Genomic DNA, 22,288 nt, shown 5'->3' with positions numbered 1-22,288 from the left:
TTCTGAATTTTTCAAAAAAAAAATTCTAAAATCGGTGCATAATTGCGTTCTAAATGTCATTTTGAACCTCGTTTTCCGATTTCACCCCACTGTGCGACGCGACTGCTTGTAGTATCATTCTAGACGCATATTTGATTTTAACATGAATTTCCCTTTAGTTCATCTTCAATTATCGACAGCTCAAAATTAAGTTGTTAAATAATCAACCTAAAAAGTTTTGAAAGACTGCGTCATCATTTAAAAGATGTCTCTTCATGAACATCCTTCGGAAACCCTCAATATCTCTGGTCAAATACAAGGCCTGAGATTTATTCTGAACTGCATCTTTTAAGAAAATTAATAAAAGATCTTCTTTCTCTTCAAGTAAATTGAATAATAATTTTAGTCTTTCTACCATGTCTTGCAATAACCTGCAGTAGCAGACGAGGAAACTGCACTGATTATAATCGGCGTAGTCGTCGCACAAGAAATCAAACATGCGGTTTTGGTCGCACAGCTAGGTTTGCAGGAATCCGGCCGTGCGGCTGTTTTAGGATCAGCCGCAGTATTCAAACTTCACCTTTAGAAAACTAGATATAACTTAATATAACTTAATCTTATCCGGTAAGTTTTAATTTAAAAATGAAAACATGTGATTTCATTAACACTTTGGAAGAACTTCAGTCATTTTGAAAACCCAATTTTTACTTATTTTTTTAAAGGCTGCTGAATAGTCTGATTACATTGAGTTCCATTTGAAATTGTACAATTTGAGTTTTTCTCAATTTTCTACTTCCCATAAATGTCATATTTATCTGCACCCTTACTCTTTAAGAATCAAATTTCGATATAAGAAGGATATTAATTTATTAAATTGATATGTGAAATGAGATCCAAAACACTGATAATTATTATAATCAAGGTTCTTTTATTTTAGGCCCTAAAAAAGGTCTTTGAATTTCTATGGGAAACCTTAACAAACTTTTCTCGTTAGTAATTCGAGCGTTAACCGAAGTTGTTTAAGATCACGGTGGTTAGAGTAAATAACAAGGAAAACTTTGACAAGCCTTTACTTGTTTATAAAATTATCAAAGAAACGAGCTAACTTTTACACTGTAATTTTAGGAGATACTTCCTTTGCATTTCAATAAATTTATCCTTACAAACACAAAACATTTGCATCAGCAATGTTTAATTGATCAAATTCCATATACTTATTTATTATTAAAAACTATATGTGGTGGCCACTGACTGAGAAAACCGGGAATTATTGTCAGAAATTCTGAGCTCTGTTTTTACTTTTGCAATATGAATATCTTCTCGCTCTTAAACAAAATGTGGTTTGAATTGTTTAGAATGTTACCAATTATCTCTGTTAAAATATAGAAGATCATTTTATGTTAAGGATTTTAATGTTATTATTGCGTTAAAAAAAATGAAATTTCGTTTTTCTTGCTTGAGAATTAATCTTCTTGGGTATAGAAAATATGTCTTGTTGGTTTCAAAATTATCTCTTTGGGTATAAATTTTATAGTTTTTTATGGAAATTGCAACTAATATATTTTTTTCTCTGGATTCTTCTTTATAGATTCAAAATTCAAATATTTAATCACGAATTAAACTGTTTGGTTAAAAATTTAATTCTTTTGTGGATTATTACCTTTTGGTTGAAAATCCAACTTTCTTTTTAAATTCAAATTTTCGGGTTAAAAATGCAACTTCTGTTGTTTGAAGGTTAATCTGGTTTTAATAAAAATTGGATCATTTGGTTCAAAATTCAACTATTTGTTTAATAGTTTAACTATCTTAACAAAAATTTGTCTCTTTTGCTTTACAGTTCAACGAATTGGTTGTAAATGCCACTATCAGTTACAAATATATAATTTTTTGTTTTGAAAATTCAACTTTTTTGTTGGAAATCAGTTTTTTTCGGTTGAAAATAAACATTTTCATTAAAAATTCCGTTTGTTTTTTTTGGCTAAAGATTCAAATTCTTTCTAAAATATTCTACATTTTAGCTGAACAACTTAACTCTTCTGTAGAAAATTCGTTTTTTTTTCGTTGAAAATTCTACTACTTCATTGAAAATACAATATATTTTGCCTCGAAATCTTAGTAATATGATAACTGCATTAATGTTAATTATAATAATGCATCCCCTTATTATTCCTTTATTTTATTAAAAGACCACTATATCCCCTGTCAAATTACCATATACCCCTGTTTTGGGAGGCTAGAAAGTCCAAAATCACTTCTACAATAATATAAATTATACATCTTACCTTGAAGTTTGTTAAATACTTTTAAAATTTATATATTAAATCAATTAGTATTAAATAATTATTTTTATAAGTGCTTAAAAGTCAACTGGAAAAAATGTAATTTTTGACCTGTTTCTGGTTCAGATACATTGCAGTTATCTATTGATTCATGGTATGAAAATTCAAGATGAGGTTAGCCAAATGTGACAAAAGCGGTGTTCGATATAAAATATTGTTAAAAGCATCAAAATGGTAGAGACAGAAAGGTGCACGTGTTCAATGAAAGCAGGTACTTTGGGTGTATTCAAATGAAATAGGTCAAGTTTAAAATCTACACTACCCAGAAACCTACTAACTTTTAAAGACGAAACGTCTAAGTTTCATTTGCACGCTAATAAAAATATCTGCAGAATATAACAATTCCAGTAAAAAGAACAAAACAAAATTCAAAATGAATAAAAAACCGATCTAAGAAAAGCGGTAAGTAGTACAAAATAATTTAGCGAAAGGAGATTGGTAATCTTAATATAAACATAGAGATACATTAATTTAATAATGGAAACATGAATAAAGAAGGAAGTAATTATCATATTCTATTGAAGAATAATAACGATGTACACTTAGAAAACTATATTTTGAAGTTCACGCCAAAAAAAACTATCAAACTCTTGCCCCAATTTCTCTGTTCTTTCTTATTGTGGGAAGAATGAAAATATATAATTTTATTTTTCGTATTTTAAACTTTTATTTTTTATATTTTCCTGATAATATAAATTATATAACTGCTTATACATACATTATCTTTGTATTAGGTTATCTACTGATTCATTATTTTCTTTTTGTACATAATTTTTTACTGTCAATCGCATTTTTAAGTAATTTGTTAAATCTTTTTTTTATTTAATGGTTATTCCAGGTGCTAAATATAAAAATAATTTAAAATTTTTAAGTCGACATCATTCTCATTCTTTATTCTTGAATTATAGTATTATATCTCTATCATTATATATTGAGATCACTAATTTCCTTTCTTTATAGCGCAGTTTTGAATCGCAGCATTTTTGAGAAAGGAAAACAAATCAACGAACAGTGAAAATGTGGATTGTTAAAAATGACATGCAATAAATTTCACATCAAAGATTTACTGTGGAATATGAAATATAGTTTTATAGAGGAGGCTTCGTCTTGTAAAGAATATTCCTTTCAAAACATTTCATAAAAATAAATGCAGTGTTTGAAATGTAGAAGCAACTTTTTTCCTAAAGCAGATAAAAAATTCGTTACTTTTATTATCACAAATAAAAATTTGTCATTCGTAAAACAAAAAAGATGTAAATACTGCATATTTTCAATATTTTTATTTTTAAATTGATTAAAATTTTATTTTTGACCCTTTGCCAATTTGTCAAAGAAAAACGCAGATTTGTGTTTTGCTTTGTGTTGTTCTTTTTTCTCTTTTCCAGCATTTCTCTTTCTCATTTTGGACACCTTGCTGCATTCCAGAAAAATATTGTTCAGAATCATTCGCACTATAAAGAATTTATAGGTACTGCTTGCTTTCAAGAGATTGATACTTCGAATTTCAAATGTCTCTAGCTTCGCACTTGAGTTTATCACTGAAATTTTATATCATTCCCATACATGTATATTATAATGATTCATCACATGCATTTGTATTAAAACCGACGTAGTTTCATTGCTCCGTTTAAAAAAATGCGCTTTCTTAAAAAAAAATTTTGTTATTAAACATTTTATTGCAAGTTTTGTCGTTTTTCCATCAATTGAATTTTCACATTTCCAATGTTATTTTCATGATAATCTTTTAGGGCATTTAAAAATCAAACTTTTTTCATATCGTCCATTATATGGCTTAAAAGGTTAATTTTAGTGTGTTTTTGGAATTTTGTAAATATTATAACTCTGGTTTTTTTAATCTTAAAAAAAGTGGTCTCAAAAATATTCAAAATGCGCTTACTTTTTGAATTTTTATCCAAAATGGCAGGCTAACGAACTTTACCTTTATTTTAGGAAAGTAAAAAAATGAACCAAAGGCCAATCTAATAGATTAATTTTTTCAAAAATGATCGTGCTCAAAGATAGACAGCCATACATATAGCTGGACATACACGTAAATTTTGCTATTCGTTTTCAAGGGGTCTCAAAACATATATTTTTTACAGTTAATGATGTTTTTTATAGTTAAAGCCAAAACTATGCATCCTATCAAAAAGTGATTGATAATAAATTTGTAGATCTTTTTCAGATCAATAATTTTTGTTTTTTCATCTTTTACCGTATTTTGCATAGTGTGGCCGAAAAATGTAATATTTGGATTTTTCATTTTTTTTGTATGCTGTCAAAATTTGGATTTTGGATTTTTCGAGAAAATTCAAAAAGTTTTTATGATAATCTTGTAGTGTATTCAAAAAGCAACATTTTTCTTCTCTTGACTTTTTTTCATGCCGTGCGTTATCTGGAATAAAATGTTCATTTTTGTGTGATATTGGAATTCTGTAAATGCTAAAACTGGTAATTTTTGGTTTATGAAAAGAGGTATAAGAATGAATTGTTCGTCTTTTTTAATACTATGAATAACCGTACAGAGAATTTTTGAATTTTGACAAAAATTGGTCTCGAAAATATTCAAAGTGTGCCCACTTTTTGAATTTCTATCCAAAATGTCTGACTAATAAACTTGACCTTTAGTCTAGGATAATAAAAGAGTATACCAAAGGCCAATCTAATGGAATAATTTTTTCAAAAGTTATTGTGGAAAGAGACGGACATACATACAGACATACAGAAAGACATTCGTAAAAACCTGTTCTTCGAATTCAGGGCATCTCAAAACGTGGAAATTTGACAAAAACTGGGGGGGGGGTGAAATTTTACAAAAATCTGATACCTTCTCTGAGGAGAATGAAAAATCAATTATTTCTAATAAATTTTCAAGTTTTTGAAGTTAATTGTTAAATTACCTAATTGCGAGTGCCTAAATAGCAAACATTAAATTACGCTTAGCAAAATAAAGTTCAAATTTGAAAAAAATATATTTAAAAAAATTTTAAATATGGAAAACTCAAGGTTACTCGCAATCTTTAGAAATAAAAAACAACAAATTTCTGATAAAAAAGAAATAGTTAATTTAATTTTCAGTTGAAGATTGATCATTTTAGTTGAAAATGTATCACTTAGTTTGGAAGTTTAACTGCTCAGTTAAAAAAAATGTTGTTAAAGGTTCATCTCTGGTTTAAATATAAAATATTTTGTTGTAAATTAATTTTTTTTGTTTCTATAATGTAGCTTTTACATTTTTAGTTGAAAATCCGTCTTTTTTGGTAGAAAACTAATCTTGCTTTCAATTTTTCTCTTTTTATTGATAGAAAATGCAATTGTTTGGTTAAACATACCTTTTTGATACAAAAATCCTATTTTCGGTTAAAAATTGAACTATTTTACAGAAAATTCGTCGTTTGAGTTGAAAGTTTCACAAGTTGTGTAACTTTTTTCTTTCTCGACTGAAAAATCTTTACGTTTTGAAAATTGGTATTTTCTTCTCTTTATTTGGAAATTTGACTATTTTGTTCGAAAACAATTTTTTGTGAAGATTGATTAATAAACATAATTGAATAAAATAAATTACAATATTTTGGGATAATAACTTTAAATGTATAATTACAAAATCAGGAAATCGTTCTAATTTTGTTACATCTTAAATTAAGCCTATTTTTGGCTCAAAATTAGACCCTTTTTCTTAAAACAAAATTTGTTTCTGTATAATGTATAATAATGCATCCAACTTTTGTAGATTTTATTTTTAGATAGTACGAGAGAACCTCGAAACTTTCTTCTTGAAAGATCTAAAGTTTCCTAAAAAGGGATGATTGTCTTCACGTCTGAAGGAGTACGATGGACATCCGAAGAATGGAACCGGAAACGAGGAAAAGGTTTTAGACAAATTAAAGGACATAAAAGACTGATATAAAGGGTGCGGAAAATCAGATATGTTACTAATTGAATTGTAAAATGCAATTTTTAAATTCAAATCGAAATGTCACTCAAAAGTATTGCGAAGAGCAGCAGGAAACTTTCCTACTGCCTGAAGGAGGTAAGAATCATCACTTAAATTAAATAACTAATTTAAAATGTCATTATAATCATCTGCAATGAAATAAAACGAATGATTAAGCATCAATATTTATCTATCTCATTATTGAAGAGCGCATAGTGCCGTTTTGAATTAATATCTCCAAGCTCTCTCGAAACGATTATTGTCGGGAAACGCGCGTTCATGATTGGATGAAAGGGATCTTTTCCATTTTATTCTTATTAAAATAAAAAGTCTACAAACTTTAGGTTTATGAAAAATGCAAGGGTATCTAAATAATATATTCAATAGTATTGATTAAAAGAACAAACGCGAGCAGCACTTTAAAATTCAAAAATTGTAATAAAAGGTAATAAAAACTTCCAACTGCAATAATTAAAAAATAGCATATTCCCTATACAATAAGAAAGTCAAATTTCCATACTCTACGCAAATATCCTATTTCCCCTTTGCCGTATTTACATCAGAGGCTAAAAAGGTCATGACGGTTGCAAATTTTTAGGGGACGGCACGCTGGGAAACGAGGGGTTTCACTTAGAGGTGAGTTTTTGGTCAAAATCTGGCTGAATAAAAGGATTTTACACATAGGGGTGATTTTTATGGTTGGCGAGGGCTGAAAAGAAGGTTTTCATAGTTTAGAGTCATTTTTTGAGCTCCGGAGTGCTAGACAAGGATATTTCTTACGAAGGGGTTATTTTCGAGGTTGCAAAGCGTTGGATAGAGATTATTTGGGGATTGGGAAAGCTGCGCAGGGGGCTTTTTAACTGAGGAGTGCTTTTTCGGCCTTAGAAAGAGCTGAAAAAAGGTATTTTACACTTAGAGCTGATTTTTTGGTCCTGATGAAAGCTGAAAAAGCAGGGGTTTCACTTATGGGTGAGTTGTTGATCAGAAATGAGCTGAACAAGAGGATCTTACCTTTCGGGGTGATTCTTGGGTCTGGCGGGGGCTGAAAAAAAGGTTTCAAAAACTTAGGAGTCATTGTTTTGATTCGGGAGTGCTGGACAAGGATACTTCTTGCTTTGGGGTTATTCTTGAAATTGCAAAGAGTGGTATAGAGATTATTTTTGAAATGGAAAAGCTGGGCAGAGGGATTTGACACTTCGGGATAATTTCTAGGACTACGGAGAACTGGACAAGGAGATTTTACACTCACGGTTTACTTTTGGGGTTGGGGTTAGCTTAGGAAGGAGATTTAATACTTAGGGGTGATTTTTCGGCCTTAGAAAGAGCTGAAAAAAGGTATTTTACACTTAGAGATTATTTTTTGGACCTGGTGATAGCTGAAAAATGGGCAGTTCCACTTAGGGGTATTTTTTGGGCAAATAGGAGCTGAACAAAGATATTTTAGACTTAGGGGTAATTTTTTGGGAAGAGGGGAGCTGAATTAGAGGATAAAACACTTAGGGGTGGTTTTTGGGGCTGGCGTGGGCTTAAAATGAGGTTTTTATACTCAGGAGTAATTTTTGGGGCTTAGTAGTGCTGGACAAGGATTTTTTTTATACTTAGCGGTTATTTTCTAAATTGTAAAAAGTTGAATAGAGATTATTTTTGAGCTAGGAAAGCTGGACCGGGCGATTTTACAATTCAAGGTGATTTCTAAGGCTAAGGAAAGCTGGGCAAGGTGAGTTTACACTTATGAGTTACTTTTGGGGCTGGAGAGTGCTGAGAAAGGGAATTTTCCACGTAGGGATGATTTTTGTAGCTGTAGGCACTAAGTAAGGAGATTTTTAACACAGGGGCTTATATTTCGGGATTAGAGAGCTTTAAAAGGCGATTTTACACTTAGAGATGAGTTTTTGGATCTGAAGAAAGCTAAAAAAGGGGGTTTTACAATTAGGAGTGATTTTTGAAGGCTCATGAGAGCTGGCCAAGGGAATGTTATATTAAGGGATAATTTATGGGACTAGGGAGAACTGGAAAAGAGAATTTTAGACTAAGAGGTGCTTTTTTGATCTTGGGAGAGCTGGAAAAGAGGATTTTGTACTTTGGAGTGATTTTCATAGTTGGGGGGGGGGGGCTGTCTGAGAAAGAAAGTTTCACGATTAGGTGTGACTTTTGAGACTGGCGAAAGCTAGAAAAGGGGATGTTAGAATTTAGATTGATTTTTGTAAATGCTGAAAGCTGAATATTACTTTACTCTCAGGGGTCATTTTTGGGGTTGGGAGTGCTGAACAGGGGGATTTGAATCTTAGGATTTATTTTTTAACCTGAACAGAGCTGGAAAATGGAGTTGGAAAAAACAATTTGACACTAAGCGGCGATTTTTGGTGATTAGGAGAGCTACAAAGGAGAATTTTACACGTAGGGTGATTGTTGGGGCTAATGAGAGCTGAAAAGGGTGGGCAGTTTTAAAGTAACCTTAAGCGGGATGTGGCCTTAATTCGACTATATATTTCAGTTAATAGCTTAATTGTTAAAAATTAAATATTTTAGCAGATCTCACAAAAAATACTTTATTCGCTACATATTGAATAGGAACATCTGAAAATAAGAAAAGTAATTTCTCTCAAACTTTAAACATAAAAAGATTTTGGAATATTTTAATATTTATCAGACTTAGCTTCTTGAAAATTCAAGTGACTGGATAATCTATACCTAATTTTCTAAAAGGAATACTAAATTCAACATTCTAGCAATTACAAAATATTTAATCTTAGAGGAGAGCACTCGAATATGAGATATTCTCGTAATATGATAAAGCGGCGTATCAGCTAAACTAAGAGACCCACTCTGTTGGTTCTATCACTAACTTGTAGCCCATGAAGAAAGAGTAATTTCGTGGTACAGTCCATTTTTTATTTAGCTTCTAAAGATTATAGGCGAACTTTCTGTGAAACCGATGGTGGTCGAGTTCGTGGAAGGAAACCTCATAATATGAGATACCTGTGGTTTTTATAACACTGTAGCTGCGCGGAGGAAATTGGTTTCAAAAGTGTTTGTGACTACTGAAAAAACTAAATATATTCAAATAGAAGTAAATTTATACTTCAGAAACATAGAATGAAATTTTTCATTAAAAATAATACTTTATTTTGCCATTTATTAGCTATTTCCTGGAGTATCTCATATTATGATAATAGTTTGACGAGTTTGGAAAAAGCACTTTTTTACATTTATTGTATTTTCAGCATAAACAAATTTTTTAATACAATTTTTTATTTGAGCTTCTTATGACAAACTAAATTTTCTTTAAAATGACGTATATTACTTTTAAATTCAGTACATATAATTCCGACAATCACGCCAAACAGAGTTGGTATCTCATATTTGGGTACTCTCCTCTATATTTCTGTTCTGTGCAGAAATATATCATATATGGTGAAGCTTCTATAAGAAAATTCGATATTTTTTATATCAAACTTTTGTCATAATCTAAATAATATTTCAAGCTGATTTATATTGATAAATTTTGATCAATTCTTATGTTGAGTCTGAGAAATTAAAATTTTCCACATAAATTTCAGTAGCTCTATAAATAATTATCCCAGTTTTTTTGTTATTTGAAAACTTTTTCTACTTGAAAATATAAAATGCGTATGCTCAGAAAATATAAGAGCTTTCATTAATAAGAATAGCGCAAGGCTGATTATTTTAATTGCTAAGGTTCCTCATAAGCTCAAACTTAACAACAATATAATTTGTAAAACTTGGGCATATCATATAAATTCAAAAAAGTAAAATTTATGATGTTCCAACATTCTATAATTAATAATTCTTTGGATTTATTTCAACTTTACGCAATCTCAGGATATTAATCGATTCATACAACATTATTTTATTTTCCTTTAACCATATACAAATTTCAATTTTAAAAATGCTGATAAACTTGTAACGGCTTATCTATAAAAAATATTTTTTTCTATAAACTCTACTTAAATTAATAAAAATTAAATATTTGATCATATTAATAATGAATTCTTCTCAATTTTTATAGATTTTTATAAACTAGGAAATTTTAGCTCAAAAACTTTTGTCAATAATATTCGGAGGCTACAGATTTTTTTAAAATTTTAAGCGTATATATGAAAGAAGGATTTTTTCTGTAAACATTTAATTTAAAAAACTGTAGCTAATCTGATAAGTTTTTTTTAATGCATTAAAAAAATAAAGTTTTTAACTTATTGTGATGTTTTGGTGAAAATTCAGGTTACTATATAAACCATTAAAAAACTGTTATAAGAAATATTAAACTAAATATTTCATTCACAAAATATGTATTCGTAAATAAATAGGATTTTTATTTAATGAATTAGACAAAGTTTCAAGAATTTAATATATAATCAAATTCACGGACCAGCCTTTCCCATTTTTATAGCTCTTAAGGACATAAGAAGTTTTAGGCCAGAAGATTTAAATAGTAATTTAAGAGGTTGAAAGATGTCTTGTTTAATTTTTAGGAGTATATAAGAAAAAAATGTGTTTTCCTCTATAAATTTAATTGAAAATCTGAAGATAATCTTCCATGATTTTTATAAACTTTAAAATAATTAAACCTATATACTTTTTAGTTTTTTTCTTGAACATTCGTTATCTACTCGATTAATTATTTCAATATTTCTACCCGGAATCCAAAATAAAATGCATATTTATACTCCGGATATTTCCTTCGCAATTCCGGAATGATTAATGTTTGTTGTAACAATTTTTGACACCTCGATATCTCAAAAGTTTTTGAGTGGTTTAGAAACTTTTTTTTAATTGTAAAATGCATCTGCAAACAAATTTAAAATTAATCCAATTTTTCGCAAATTAAAAAAAATGTTGACTTTTTAATAGTAAAAATCATTAGATTCTAAACTTTCATAATTCCTAACAATTATAGATTGTAGTAGTTTCTTACACCAAAAATTGGTATTTTAAAATCAAAATCATTTCATTCGAAAAATATTTGCAATATATTGTGTTTCGTCTGAAATATAGTATTTTTAAAACAAAATGATTGAATTCAAATACAGTGATTTTTGTCGAAAATAATGAGATTTTCAATGCTGAACAATTTCGGATTATGCATTAGTGCTTTTTGTCGGAAATTAAAAATTTTCTTGAATATTATATTTCAATAGAGATTCATACTTTCTTAACAAGTTAAGGTTACGTTGACGACATCGAAAATGTTTGTATTTTCAAACACAAATTATTATAATTTTAGCAAGATTAAAAAGCTTTTGACAATATTGGATTTTAATCGTGTTTTTCGTCGGAAATTAAAATTTTTAATTATAAGCAAAAATAATTGGTATTTTTTAGCTTGTGTTGGCGTTTTACACTGATAATCGGTATTTTTAGTGAAAAATAATTATATTTCAAACAAGATTAAATATATTTTGTGGCGGTCAAATCCACTAGATTAACCGATAATTATTATACGTTATGCTAGTGGTTATCACCAAAAAAAACGATACAGATTTCAAACAAGATTTATCATTTTTGTACCATTTAAGATTATAACAACATTTTTCACCGGAAATCGGTTATTTTAAACAAGCCCAGGTGAAAAAGTTATATATAATTTATATATAGTGGACAAAACACTGATATTTTTCATTGCTTTTACATAGAAAAGTTAATAAAATAAATGAAAAATATTATTCTTTTATCCACTATATATAAACTATATATCACTTTTTCACTGGTGAAAATAACAATTTTTTTTATGCTATATTAGTGTGACTCAGTTCAAAGTTTACCAGAAATAAGCACTTTTAATAAAAAAAGCATTGTATCACAAAGAAGATTACAAGTAACACAATTTTAGATTATGTTTATATTTTTTATTTGAAACAGTTTTTTTAACAAAGAACATCTTTTTCAAAAAAAAGATTTACAACCCTAAGCAATTTTATGTTATGTTGGTGTTTGCCGTCTAAAACTGCTATTGTTATAAAAAATAATCAGATATGTATGGTTGTTTACTTTGAATTAAAGCAAAAATAATTTGCCTTGGCAAATACAATTTACAATTTCAAAGAACTTTAGATTGTGTTAGTGTTTTTCGTCGGAAATTAGTATTTTTGATAGAAAATGTAACGGATTAAATTGTCTATACATTGTACAAAAATATTATGTATGCTTACTTTTTTCTACTATTTTAGATAATAAATAATATAAAATGCAAAAAATTGTTATTAATATTAGTATTATTATTATTATATTTTAATTTAAAAAGTGCACGAGAAAAAAATTGCGTTTATTCTCTATTGTAAATGTAAATTTGTGTAAATGAGAATTCTGAATTTAATTTCTTCTGGAATGTTTTGTACTTTTATATCAGAATATAAAATTGGAGAGTGATACCCATTAGACTTTTATCCATAAAGTGAGAAAGTTTCTTTGATCAATAAGATACATATCATTTTTCCAATTTTTCTATCAGGAAATGCAGATTTGTGGTTGCCTTTATATTTTTTTTCTCCTTTGAAAACATTTCTCTTTTTCATTTTGCAGAACTCTGGTGTAATTGGGTATGGGATTCCATTCTTTGCTGGCCTCCTACAAAAGCTGGCAGTTCAACTAAATTGAGATGCCCTCTAGAAAAAGGAATCGATCTCACTAGTAAGTTCATACAAAAACTATTATACATGTTTTTCTTTTATATAGTATAATACAAAGTGTACAAGCACAACCAATTTTTCTACTTAACCTTGGAAACTAATCGGCCCGTGTAGAGAGCTTTACTTGCTAGTTGTAATTAGAGTAAAGGGTATGGTTCTCATTATGTAAACATCATCAAGTTTTCGTATTTTTGTTTGATCTATAAGACACGAAGAATTTTCAAAGCTTTTTACCTGGGTGATTGATAGAGATATTGCTCAGCGACATGGGTCAAAGCTGAGTTGCAGAACGAACGTGTTGTTTAAGTAGCAATACGGGAATTCTAGATTAATCGAAAAATTTATACCCCCGTACACCCCCTCTCACAAATATCCCACTCCCGGCCTTACAAACCAGCATTTTTGTCTAAGATTTAACTTGATAAACGCATAAAATAAAAAAACAAAGCATAATATTTTAAGAGACTTAACAGCCCAGCATGCTCTCAAAAGAGGGAAAATAGTGATTTTTCACGAAAATAGGAGATTATTAAAAAATTTTTAATTTATCTGCTATATCATCAGAGATTGTACCTTACCGACAGTAGATACACCCTCTAAACCATGAAGGCAGAAAATCTACACAATATCTATCAAATTAAGAATCTTCAATAACCGAAAATGCTTAACGTCTTAATAAGACTAGATGGAAAATAATATTTTTAAATTAAAATTATTTCTTGATGAAAAGATCCTACTCCATCTTCACTCCATTGGGAATGAAAACTCCCAATGGAGTGAAGATGGAGTAGGATCTTTTTTTCAAGAAATAATTTTAATTTGAAAGTAGGAAAATACTAAGAGAATAAGTTCTTTTAAATAAAATAATGATATATGTGAAATATTAAATTCAATATGGAAGGCTCTAAATTCCTAATATTTCAAGTCGCAATATATATTTCATTATTGACTAAGTTGTTAATTTTCATTAAAAAAAATTTTAAGAAAATAGTTTGAGTTTTTAAGCTGAAAAGGCGAAGACTTTAGATACCAGTTGACCTTTAAAACCGAAAAGGCAAATTTGCAACAAAGATAGATGATATTCAACCAAATAGGTTAATTTTCAACAACCAAAAATTAACTTTAGACCTAACAGGTCAATTTCATCTAAACAGAAGAATGCTTCAAAAAAATATTAAACATGAACCGAAAACACTCGCATATTATACCAAATATATTAATTTTCAACTAAAATTACGAATCTAAAAAAAATTGATTTTGAAAAAAGAATTTCAGCTGTCAACCCTACTTGAATTTTCAATAAAAAAAAAAAGAATAATTCTCAATACAAAAAATTAATTATTCAAAAGTTTATCCCAAAATTATTTGTCTTTGAAAAAAAATAACCAAAAAATATTCGTTTTAAACTAAAAATGACAAAATTAAATGCTCAGTTAAAAAAAATCAACAAATTAGTTCCATCCTAAGCCCACCGAATACATTTTTAGCAAAGTAGTTCAACTTTCAAACAAGTTTCTTAATTTTCAACGTAGAAGATTGTTTTTCTACCAAGAACATGAATTTACATACAAAATCACATGCATTTTTAAGCACATACTTAAATTTTCAAAAAATTCACCAATGTTCAACCAAAAATGGAATATTAAAATTAAAATTAAAAATTTTAATATTCAAACAAAAACAAACAAATTTTCCACAAAATAGTTTAAAATATAACCAATATGATTGATATGTAGCAAAGCAGGTCAACTTCTGAAAAAATAGTTAAATTTTTAACAAAAAAATTATCTAATGCTTATTGAAAAAGTGTGCTCATAAAATTTTCAATTAAAAACTATCACTGTTCCACCAGAAATTTCAGTTAAATTAAAAAATTAAAAAACTATGATTTTGAACAAAATAATTTAATTTTAAACTTATAAAATGAATTAGAATCAAAGTACACAGTTAAATTTTCAACCAAAAAGTTATATTTTTAATAAAAAAATATGAATTTTTGATGAAAAATGTAATATTTAGATTTTTAACTTAGAACGATCAATTTTCAGCCGATAATTGAATAAAGTTGAATTGAATAAAGTTGAATAAAGTAGTTCAATTTTTAGTGAAAAAATTTTACTTTCAACTAAAAAGATTTAAATTTTAACAAAATAGTTTACTTTTCAACCAATAAAATCAATGTTGAACTAAGGAGTTCAACCTTCAACTAACTAGTTGAATTTTTAACCAAACTAGATGCATTCGCAAGAAAAAATGTAATAATTCAATTTAATTTTTAACTAAAATAGATCAATATTCAACCAAAAATATAATTATATCTTTAACCAAATAGTAGAATTTATAACTAAAAGAGATGATATATAAATAAAAAATGTAACAGTAAACTTTTCAATTAAAAGAATGACCTTTCTTAGAAAAAAATGTTGGAAAAACAAATAATAAAGGGAAAATTTCTTGAGACAGAGGAATTTTTTGGAAAAAGGGGGAAAAAGTAGGGAATATGTGCAAGAGTGTAAACTTTATTTTTATAGAAGCTTTACTTTTAAAATAAAATCACTAATTTGCATTTTTTCGAGCATTTCGAAAAGTCTTCATTCTAATATTTAATATTCAATAATAAAAGATTATAATTATATAGATTATTAATGAAATACAGATTTTCTTACTATCTCTGGGTACTAAATTCATCTTGAAGACGGAAAAGAGACATATATGCGGAAGGATCCAGTTACTAAGGAAGCCATAATTTTACCATCTCTGGTTACGTAATAATTAATATTTTACACAAACTTAAATAATTTAGTTAATAATTCTCATTTAATATTCAATTACATTTCTGTGCTCTATTGAACGAGTCGACTCTAATCTTTTAAAGCTGGGTCGATTGGCCAATTCTTTCGTTCTTAACTCATACCAAGTGAGGTCTGAAAATCACGGAAGTATATAAATATATTTGGAACTATTAGTCAAATTAATTGTCCCAAAATTTCCATGTGTTAACTGAATTTAAATTTGAATAATTTAAATTTTGAACTTTTTTCACCTTCGCTGCTTTCGTAAAGAATATATGGAATAATTTAATTTTAAACTCATAAAATGAATTTTTAACAAAGTACATAGTTCAATGTTCAACCAAGTAGTTATATTTGTAAAGAAAAAAAAAAGATTTTTTGATGAAAAATGTAATAGTTCAATTTTTCACTAAAAACTACAACTTTTTCCGCAAAATGTAGTAATTAATTTCCCAGTAAGAAATACATTTCCAAAAAAAGGGAATTATTTTTAATCCCATATGTACATATCTTTTTAATCCCAAATTGCGCTTCCCACTCCCCCTTTTTTTTAATGCATGCAGAGCTTCACCGATGATTGACGATTCAAAATTCAAGGATGACATTTGACATGAATTTTCAAAATATGTCCGTGTGTAACTTTCTTATGTTCAACATATCTCGAAAAGTAAAATAGCGATGATCATGAAATTTGGCCTAATTGTAGATCCTATTGATAACCAGGTCTGATAGGATTTTGAGATATATCGGCAATTTAAAAGTATTTTTTTTAGGCTAAAGATTTTAAATAAAAAAATTTTCCTAGTTTATATAAGCAAAACTTTCTTGATATTCAAAATACAATACTATATATAGTGTATTTGTTCGCGTCTTCGAGGTGCATTGATCAACTTATTGCTTAATGTTCCATGACCTACGAGCAACGATTTATAAAGTTTCAAAAAACTGGTTAATTCTATTTTTTGAGAAAACCTTTTTGTATATTCAAAATAAACCAAAAATATATCTAGTGTATTTGTTTGCATCATCGAGATGTCTTAATAATCTTATTGCTGAACTCATTATTCCCATCAGTACCGATATACAAAAGTTTAAAAAAAAATTATATTCTGTTTATATGTGAAAAACTTTATCTCATATAACTGTTAAGCATAATACAGTACTCTAAAATGTTTGTTCGCGTTTTCGAGACACTTAGAATGATCCATTGACGTTTCTTTCATGACATCTTATGATCGAGAAATACCGATTTCTAAATTAAAAAAATATATCGTTTGTGTTATTGATATGGGGATACATTTTTTAATGTGTAGAATACAACAGTAATGTATGTGACATATTGGTTCGCGTTTTCGAGACACATCGATTGTAAATGGTATTAATAATTTAAGAACCTTTCATGAACTACTATAACCTACGAGTATCGTTTTTAAAATTTTCAACAAAATTATTTACCTTGTTTGTATAAGAATTTTGTTGATATTGGAAATAGAACAGTACTGTATTTGATGTAATATTGTTCGCGTCTTCGAGATGCGTGGGTTGATCTATTTACGAACATGAGTTGACCCTTCTTGATGAATTATAGTGACATTCTTCGCAGCGGTACTTACTTTTTTTAAAGTTTTGAATGCTACAGTAATCATTTTTATCAAGAATTTTTTCATAAATATCCTTAGTTTTAATCAAAAGCAGTCAACGTTGTGAAGCATTCTTCAAGGAATAAAACTAGCCCTTTTCCGTCAGGGGCCGTTAATAAACTAACTTACAAAGCAATGTTACCAAAAAGTATGTGTTTAAAAATTTAATTACATTGTTAAAAATGCAACTATTCGGTTAAAAGTTTCGTTAAAAATTTAACTATTTTATTTTTTGAGAATTAATATTCTTGGTTCAAAAATTATCTTTCGATCTAACGTTTCACAATTTTTTCGAAAATTAATATTATTATTTTTTAATTCGTCATTTCAGTTCAAAATTAATCTTCTTGGCTGAAATTGAACTATACTCTTGAATATTAAACTAGTTTATTGGGAATTCGTTCTTTTGTTTTTTAAAAACTAACTTTTTTAATGAATAATGTTACTATTCCTAGTTTCGTTAAAAATGATTTTTCCTGCTTGAAAATTCATCCATTTTGGTTCAAGTTTAAACTACTTGATTCTAAATTCAATTTGTTCTACTTGAGGATTCGTCTTTTTTGGTAGAAAATTATTTTTCAATCTTCAAAATTAACCTTCTTGATTGAAAATTCAACTGCTTGGTTAGAGTTTCGACTCTCTTGTTCGAAGATACATTTTCTTTGCTTAAGCATTATTATTTTAGTTACTAATTATATTCTTTGCCTAAACATTCGTTTTTATGCTTACAAATAATTGTTTAAACTGTAAATGTAACTATTATATATTTGGTTACAAACTGATTTTATTTATTAAAATTTATCTTTCCTAATTAAGATATTAAATTAGTAGGTTGAAAACTAAAGTATTTTGTTAAAAATTCATCTTTTTCGTATAAAATTATTCTTCGTAGCTGAAAGTTCATTCATTTTGACAAAAATTGCAACTGCTTGGTTGTAAAATAATTTAATTTCGTTGAGGATTCAACTGATTTGTTTAAATTAATAATTTGGTTAAAAAAATTAAACTATTTGATTGGAAACTAATTTTGAGTTAAAAATTCTCTTTTTTCTGTGAGAAATTGAACTATTTGTTAAAAAATGTAACTATTTTGCAAAAATGTGAGTGTTTAGTGGAAAATTAACTTAAAAAAAAAACATATTCTCGGGTTAAACATTCAATTGTTGTGTATATTCTTACATATTCTTTTTTATGTCTTAAAAATATAAGAATTTTGTTGAAATTTGATGTATTTTATTCAGAGTTTGTTTTCTGGCAGTACAATCAATTTCTTCTTGAAAAGTCAATCTCTTTGGTTAGAATTTGAACTATTTGATTAAAAATTCATATTTTCTGTTTCAAAATTCAAATACTTGGTTGAAAGTTAAAGTGTTTTGTTGAAAATTCATATTTTTAAGACTTACTTCTTTGGTTAAAAATTAAACTTCTTTGTTCAAAACATGTTTTTTTTCGGTAAATTGTTTTTATTCTATCCAAACATTCAACTATTTTATTTTTGGTTCAAGATTTATCCTTGATAAGTTGAAAAATTAACTATTTATTAAAATTAACTGAAATTAAATCAAATGAACTATTTTCGCTTGGAAATTAAACTATTCTTAGCTAAATTTTAATATTTTCTGTTTGAAAATGCGACTGTTCTTAAAAAAACTGGTCTTTTGGGTTTTTAAATGTATCCATTTTGTTAAAATCAAATTCAATATGGCATTTCTATTAATTTTACTTAAAAGAATTTACTTCCCTTAATCGTTCCCAGATTTTCATAAAAAATTACACTATTTCCGCATCTTTAAGAGAATTTTTAGCTATGTTAATTTTCTCGGTATTAAATTAGAAGCGCAACTTTTGTCTCTAGTGAAAATATTTGAAAAAATTAAAATAACTATTGTTAAATAAATAATTCAGACTTTGCTTTTTTATAAATTAGTCAGGATTAATTTTTATGAATTTTCAGTTGGCCAGAAACATCTACGTTAAATTTTCGAACTTTATGCAAATCAAGAAACTGCAACATGTGCGTCTCTTGTATATAAGTTTCAAGTTTATACATGAAGCAGCTGTCGCAAGCTAAACAATTTATCAACGAAAACTATTTTGAATTCAAGGTGACAAGATCATTGCGAATTTTCTTTAAAATATATTCTGTATTTCTATTCGTAGTTTTCTATTTTCGAATAAATTAATAATACTGAAAACAAACCATGGGCGATGACACCATATACTTTAACGAGCCAATAGTAGAGTGGTCCAAATTTTTGAAGAGTAGGTTCTTTTTGGGCGCGGTATAGTATTTTTGCGCTATGAATGAATCCTTAAGGGCACTATTTTGAGGTTAGGATCCGTTTTCAACACAGGCTTGTCACCGAGAGTTGAAAATGGCCCATTCGGATTCTACATTAAAATTCCCTATAGAAGGTCACGGAATAATCGCAATAGTTTTTTTTGCAACGGTAAAAAGTTAAAAAAATATAAGACGTATAACGCCTGTTGACCGCTACTTACAGGCGATGCGTTTGTAGTGTAGCAGTCAACAGGCGTTATACGTCTTATATTCTTTAAAACTTTTTACCGTTGTAAAAAAAAACTATTGCGATTATTCCGTGACCTTCTATAGGGAATTTTAATGTAGAATCCGAATTTCAATAATTTAAAACTTTGCAGAGGCTCCATTCGGTTCCTTCAGTCCACCAGAGTTGTCATGTAGAGCAAACAAACTCTTAAAAATGTATCAAGAAAATGGTTTATTTATACAATTATTATGAAAATGACACAGTGGATTTTTCTAATAGTGTTTTTCTGTTTGTTTTTTATCGAATCATTTCCATTAATTAAGCCGATGTTTATTGCTCCGGTGTGAAAAGCAGGTGATAAAAGTGAACTCGGAGAACACCCGAAGACCCCGAATAAAAGAGAAGCTTTTTAATAATTATGAAAAATCTAAGGAGAGATGGTTTCGGTTTTATTTTAAAAGAATAATTTTAAGTTTGAAAGATTTTAAAATGTGGGTTAAAAAAATATGGAAGGCTTTGAGACCATTTTTTTTAAAAATAATATTTTAAGATTGATAAATTTTTTAGGTAAACTGAATTTTGTCAGGGTGTGAAAAAAGTTCTTAAAATTTATGGGAAATTTTTTAATGATGGTTTTGTAAGGAATTTCAAGAGAAAATAAAAAAGATCACAAAACCTTTTGAATTATTTCCTAAAATTTTCAAAAAGTTTGGTAGATTTTAAAGCAAAACTTTGCAATTTTGACATATTATTTAATTTTAGAAAAACTTTGAGTGAGTTTAAGAGATATTCAATAGTTTTGAAACGATTCAAAAATAATTAAAACTTGTAAAGATTTTTAAAGAATTTTATAAAGTTTCACGAAAATGAGACAATTTTTCAGGTTCCTAGGAAAAATTTAAATAATTTTTTATTTAAAAAAATTAATTTTAAGAGATTATTTAGAAAGATTTTAGAAGATTTCAAAAATATTCAAAGTATCTGAAAGATTTGAAGGAAATTTTGATAATTTAACAGAATGAATAAAAAAATGCAAGAAAAATCTGAATAATTTTTAGAAATTGCAAGGTTTAGAAGGTCTCAAAAGGTTAAAAAAAAAGAATTTTTCTTATAATAGCGTGAAAATTTTTAATAAGTTTTTATTTTGATAAATAAACATTAAGAGAAAATTGAAAAAAGGTTTTTAAACATAACCATCGATTTCTTATATTTTCTAAAAATGTTTTAGAAGATTTTAAAGAAAAATGTTTCAAATTGGTAATGTTGCAAAATAAAAACGAACAAAAATCGGGCAATTTCAAGAAATATTTAGTAGAATTTAAAATAATTTCGACAGTTTTCAAGAGAATAATCAAATTTTCTTAACATTTCTGGGAAAAGTAAGAGGATTTTAAGGTAATTTTTTTTTAATTTGAAATGATATTTGAAAATTTTCAGAAAAATTCGTGCCAGTTAAAAATATTTTCAAGAATTTAAAACGCTTTAAATAGATTACAAATAATTGAAAACTCGGAAACATTTTCGAAATTTTATCAAATATTTCTTTATTCGATCCCAACTTCTTAAAGTTCTAAACATCTTATAAACGACTCGAATTTTCCATAATAATTTGTAAAATTCTATAATATGAAAATTATATTTAAATAAATTTTAAAACAAGGTGATAATACTTATTTTCTTGTTCTCAATTCTCAGAATTTAAATTCAGTATGGATTTTTTATAGCACTTCGAAAAATAACTTTCGATTAATTTGAGTGTTGTTAAAGATAGAAAGAATATTCGTTAATGGTCTTTCTTTAAAAGTGACATGCAAATGGTTAAATGTTTTAGCTTCGTTACGAAGTCTAATATTGATTAAAAAAATATCCCATTAAAGAGTTCGTTATTTCATTGTTAAAGAAAACAATATTTTGGAATTTATCATAATCTTTGTTTATCATCTATAGATATAATAATTATATTTATTATATAGTAGCATTAAATTGGAAAACGGCAAAATAAAAAAAGAATTAGTTGTTCATTACTATATTTAAAAGTGTTTGAATACTTGGGACTAACACAAAATAACGAAAAAATGAATAACAAAATAAAAAATTAGCAAGAAAAAAAGTTGCCGAATTATAAAATGAATTAATTGTTAATTTCCCATAAATATTTCTATTGCTCAAATTTAAGTTAGACGAAATTTAAAATGTGCCGAAAATAATTAATTGATGATAAATTGTTTGCCTTATTTATAATTCTATTAATAGCTTATAAATTAATAATTAAATAACTATGTTTAGAAGTTTTAAATCTAGAGAATTTGAATATTTGTGGGAATTTAATAATTCGTTTATTTAACAAGTCTTTCTTGAAGTCGGTAAATTTTAGTTTCGCATATTTTCAATTTCGGGATTTTATTTCTTGTCAATTGCATTGTATTTAATTGTCTACAAACAAGGTT

The 22,288-nt window shown here is 27.4% G+C and overlaps 1 protein-coding gene across 1 annotated transcript in view; it reads left to right on the top strand.

Moving 5' to 3' along the window:
- The window catches only part of LOC117177180 (PDF receptor), a 130,595-nt gene that overhangs the window by 63,671 nt on the left and 44,636 nt on the right, over window positions 1–22,288 (top strand). Inside the window, exons 2-3 of the mRNA XM_033367693.1 lie at window positions 6,049–6,348; window positions 12,793–12,900. Coding sequence (XP_033223584.1) covers window positions 6,267–6,348; window positions 12,793–12,900 — 190 coding nt within the window. The 5' untranslated portion in view covers window positions 6,049–6,266. The remainder of the gene's footprint in view (window positions 1–6,048; window positions 6,349–12,792; window positions 12,901–22,288) is intronic.

Source organism: Belonocnema kinseyi, chromosome 7, assembly GCF_010883055.1.
Source record: "Belonocnema kinseyi isolate 2016_QV_RU_SX_M_011 chromosome 7, B_treatae_v1, whole genome shotgun sequence".
In the NCBI taxonomy this organism is placed as follows: Eukaryota; Metazoa; Arthropoda; class Insecta; order Hymenoptera; family Cynipidae; genus Belonocnema; species Belonocnema kinseyi.
The sequence above is the reverse complement of the archived record's forward strand: the minus strand, read 5'-3'. Positions and strand labels throughout refer to the sequence as shown.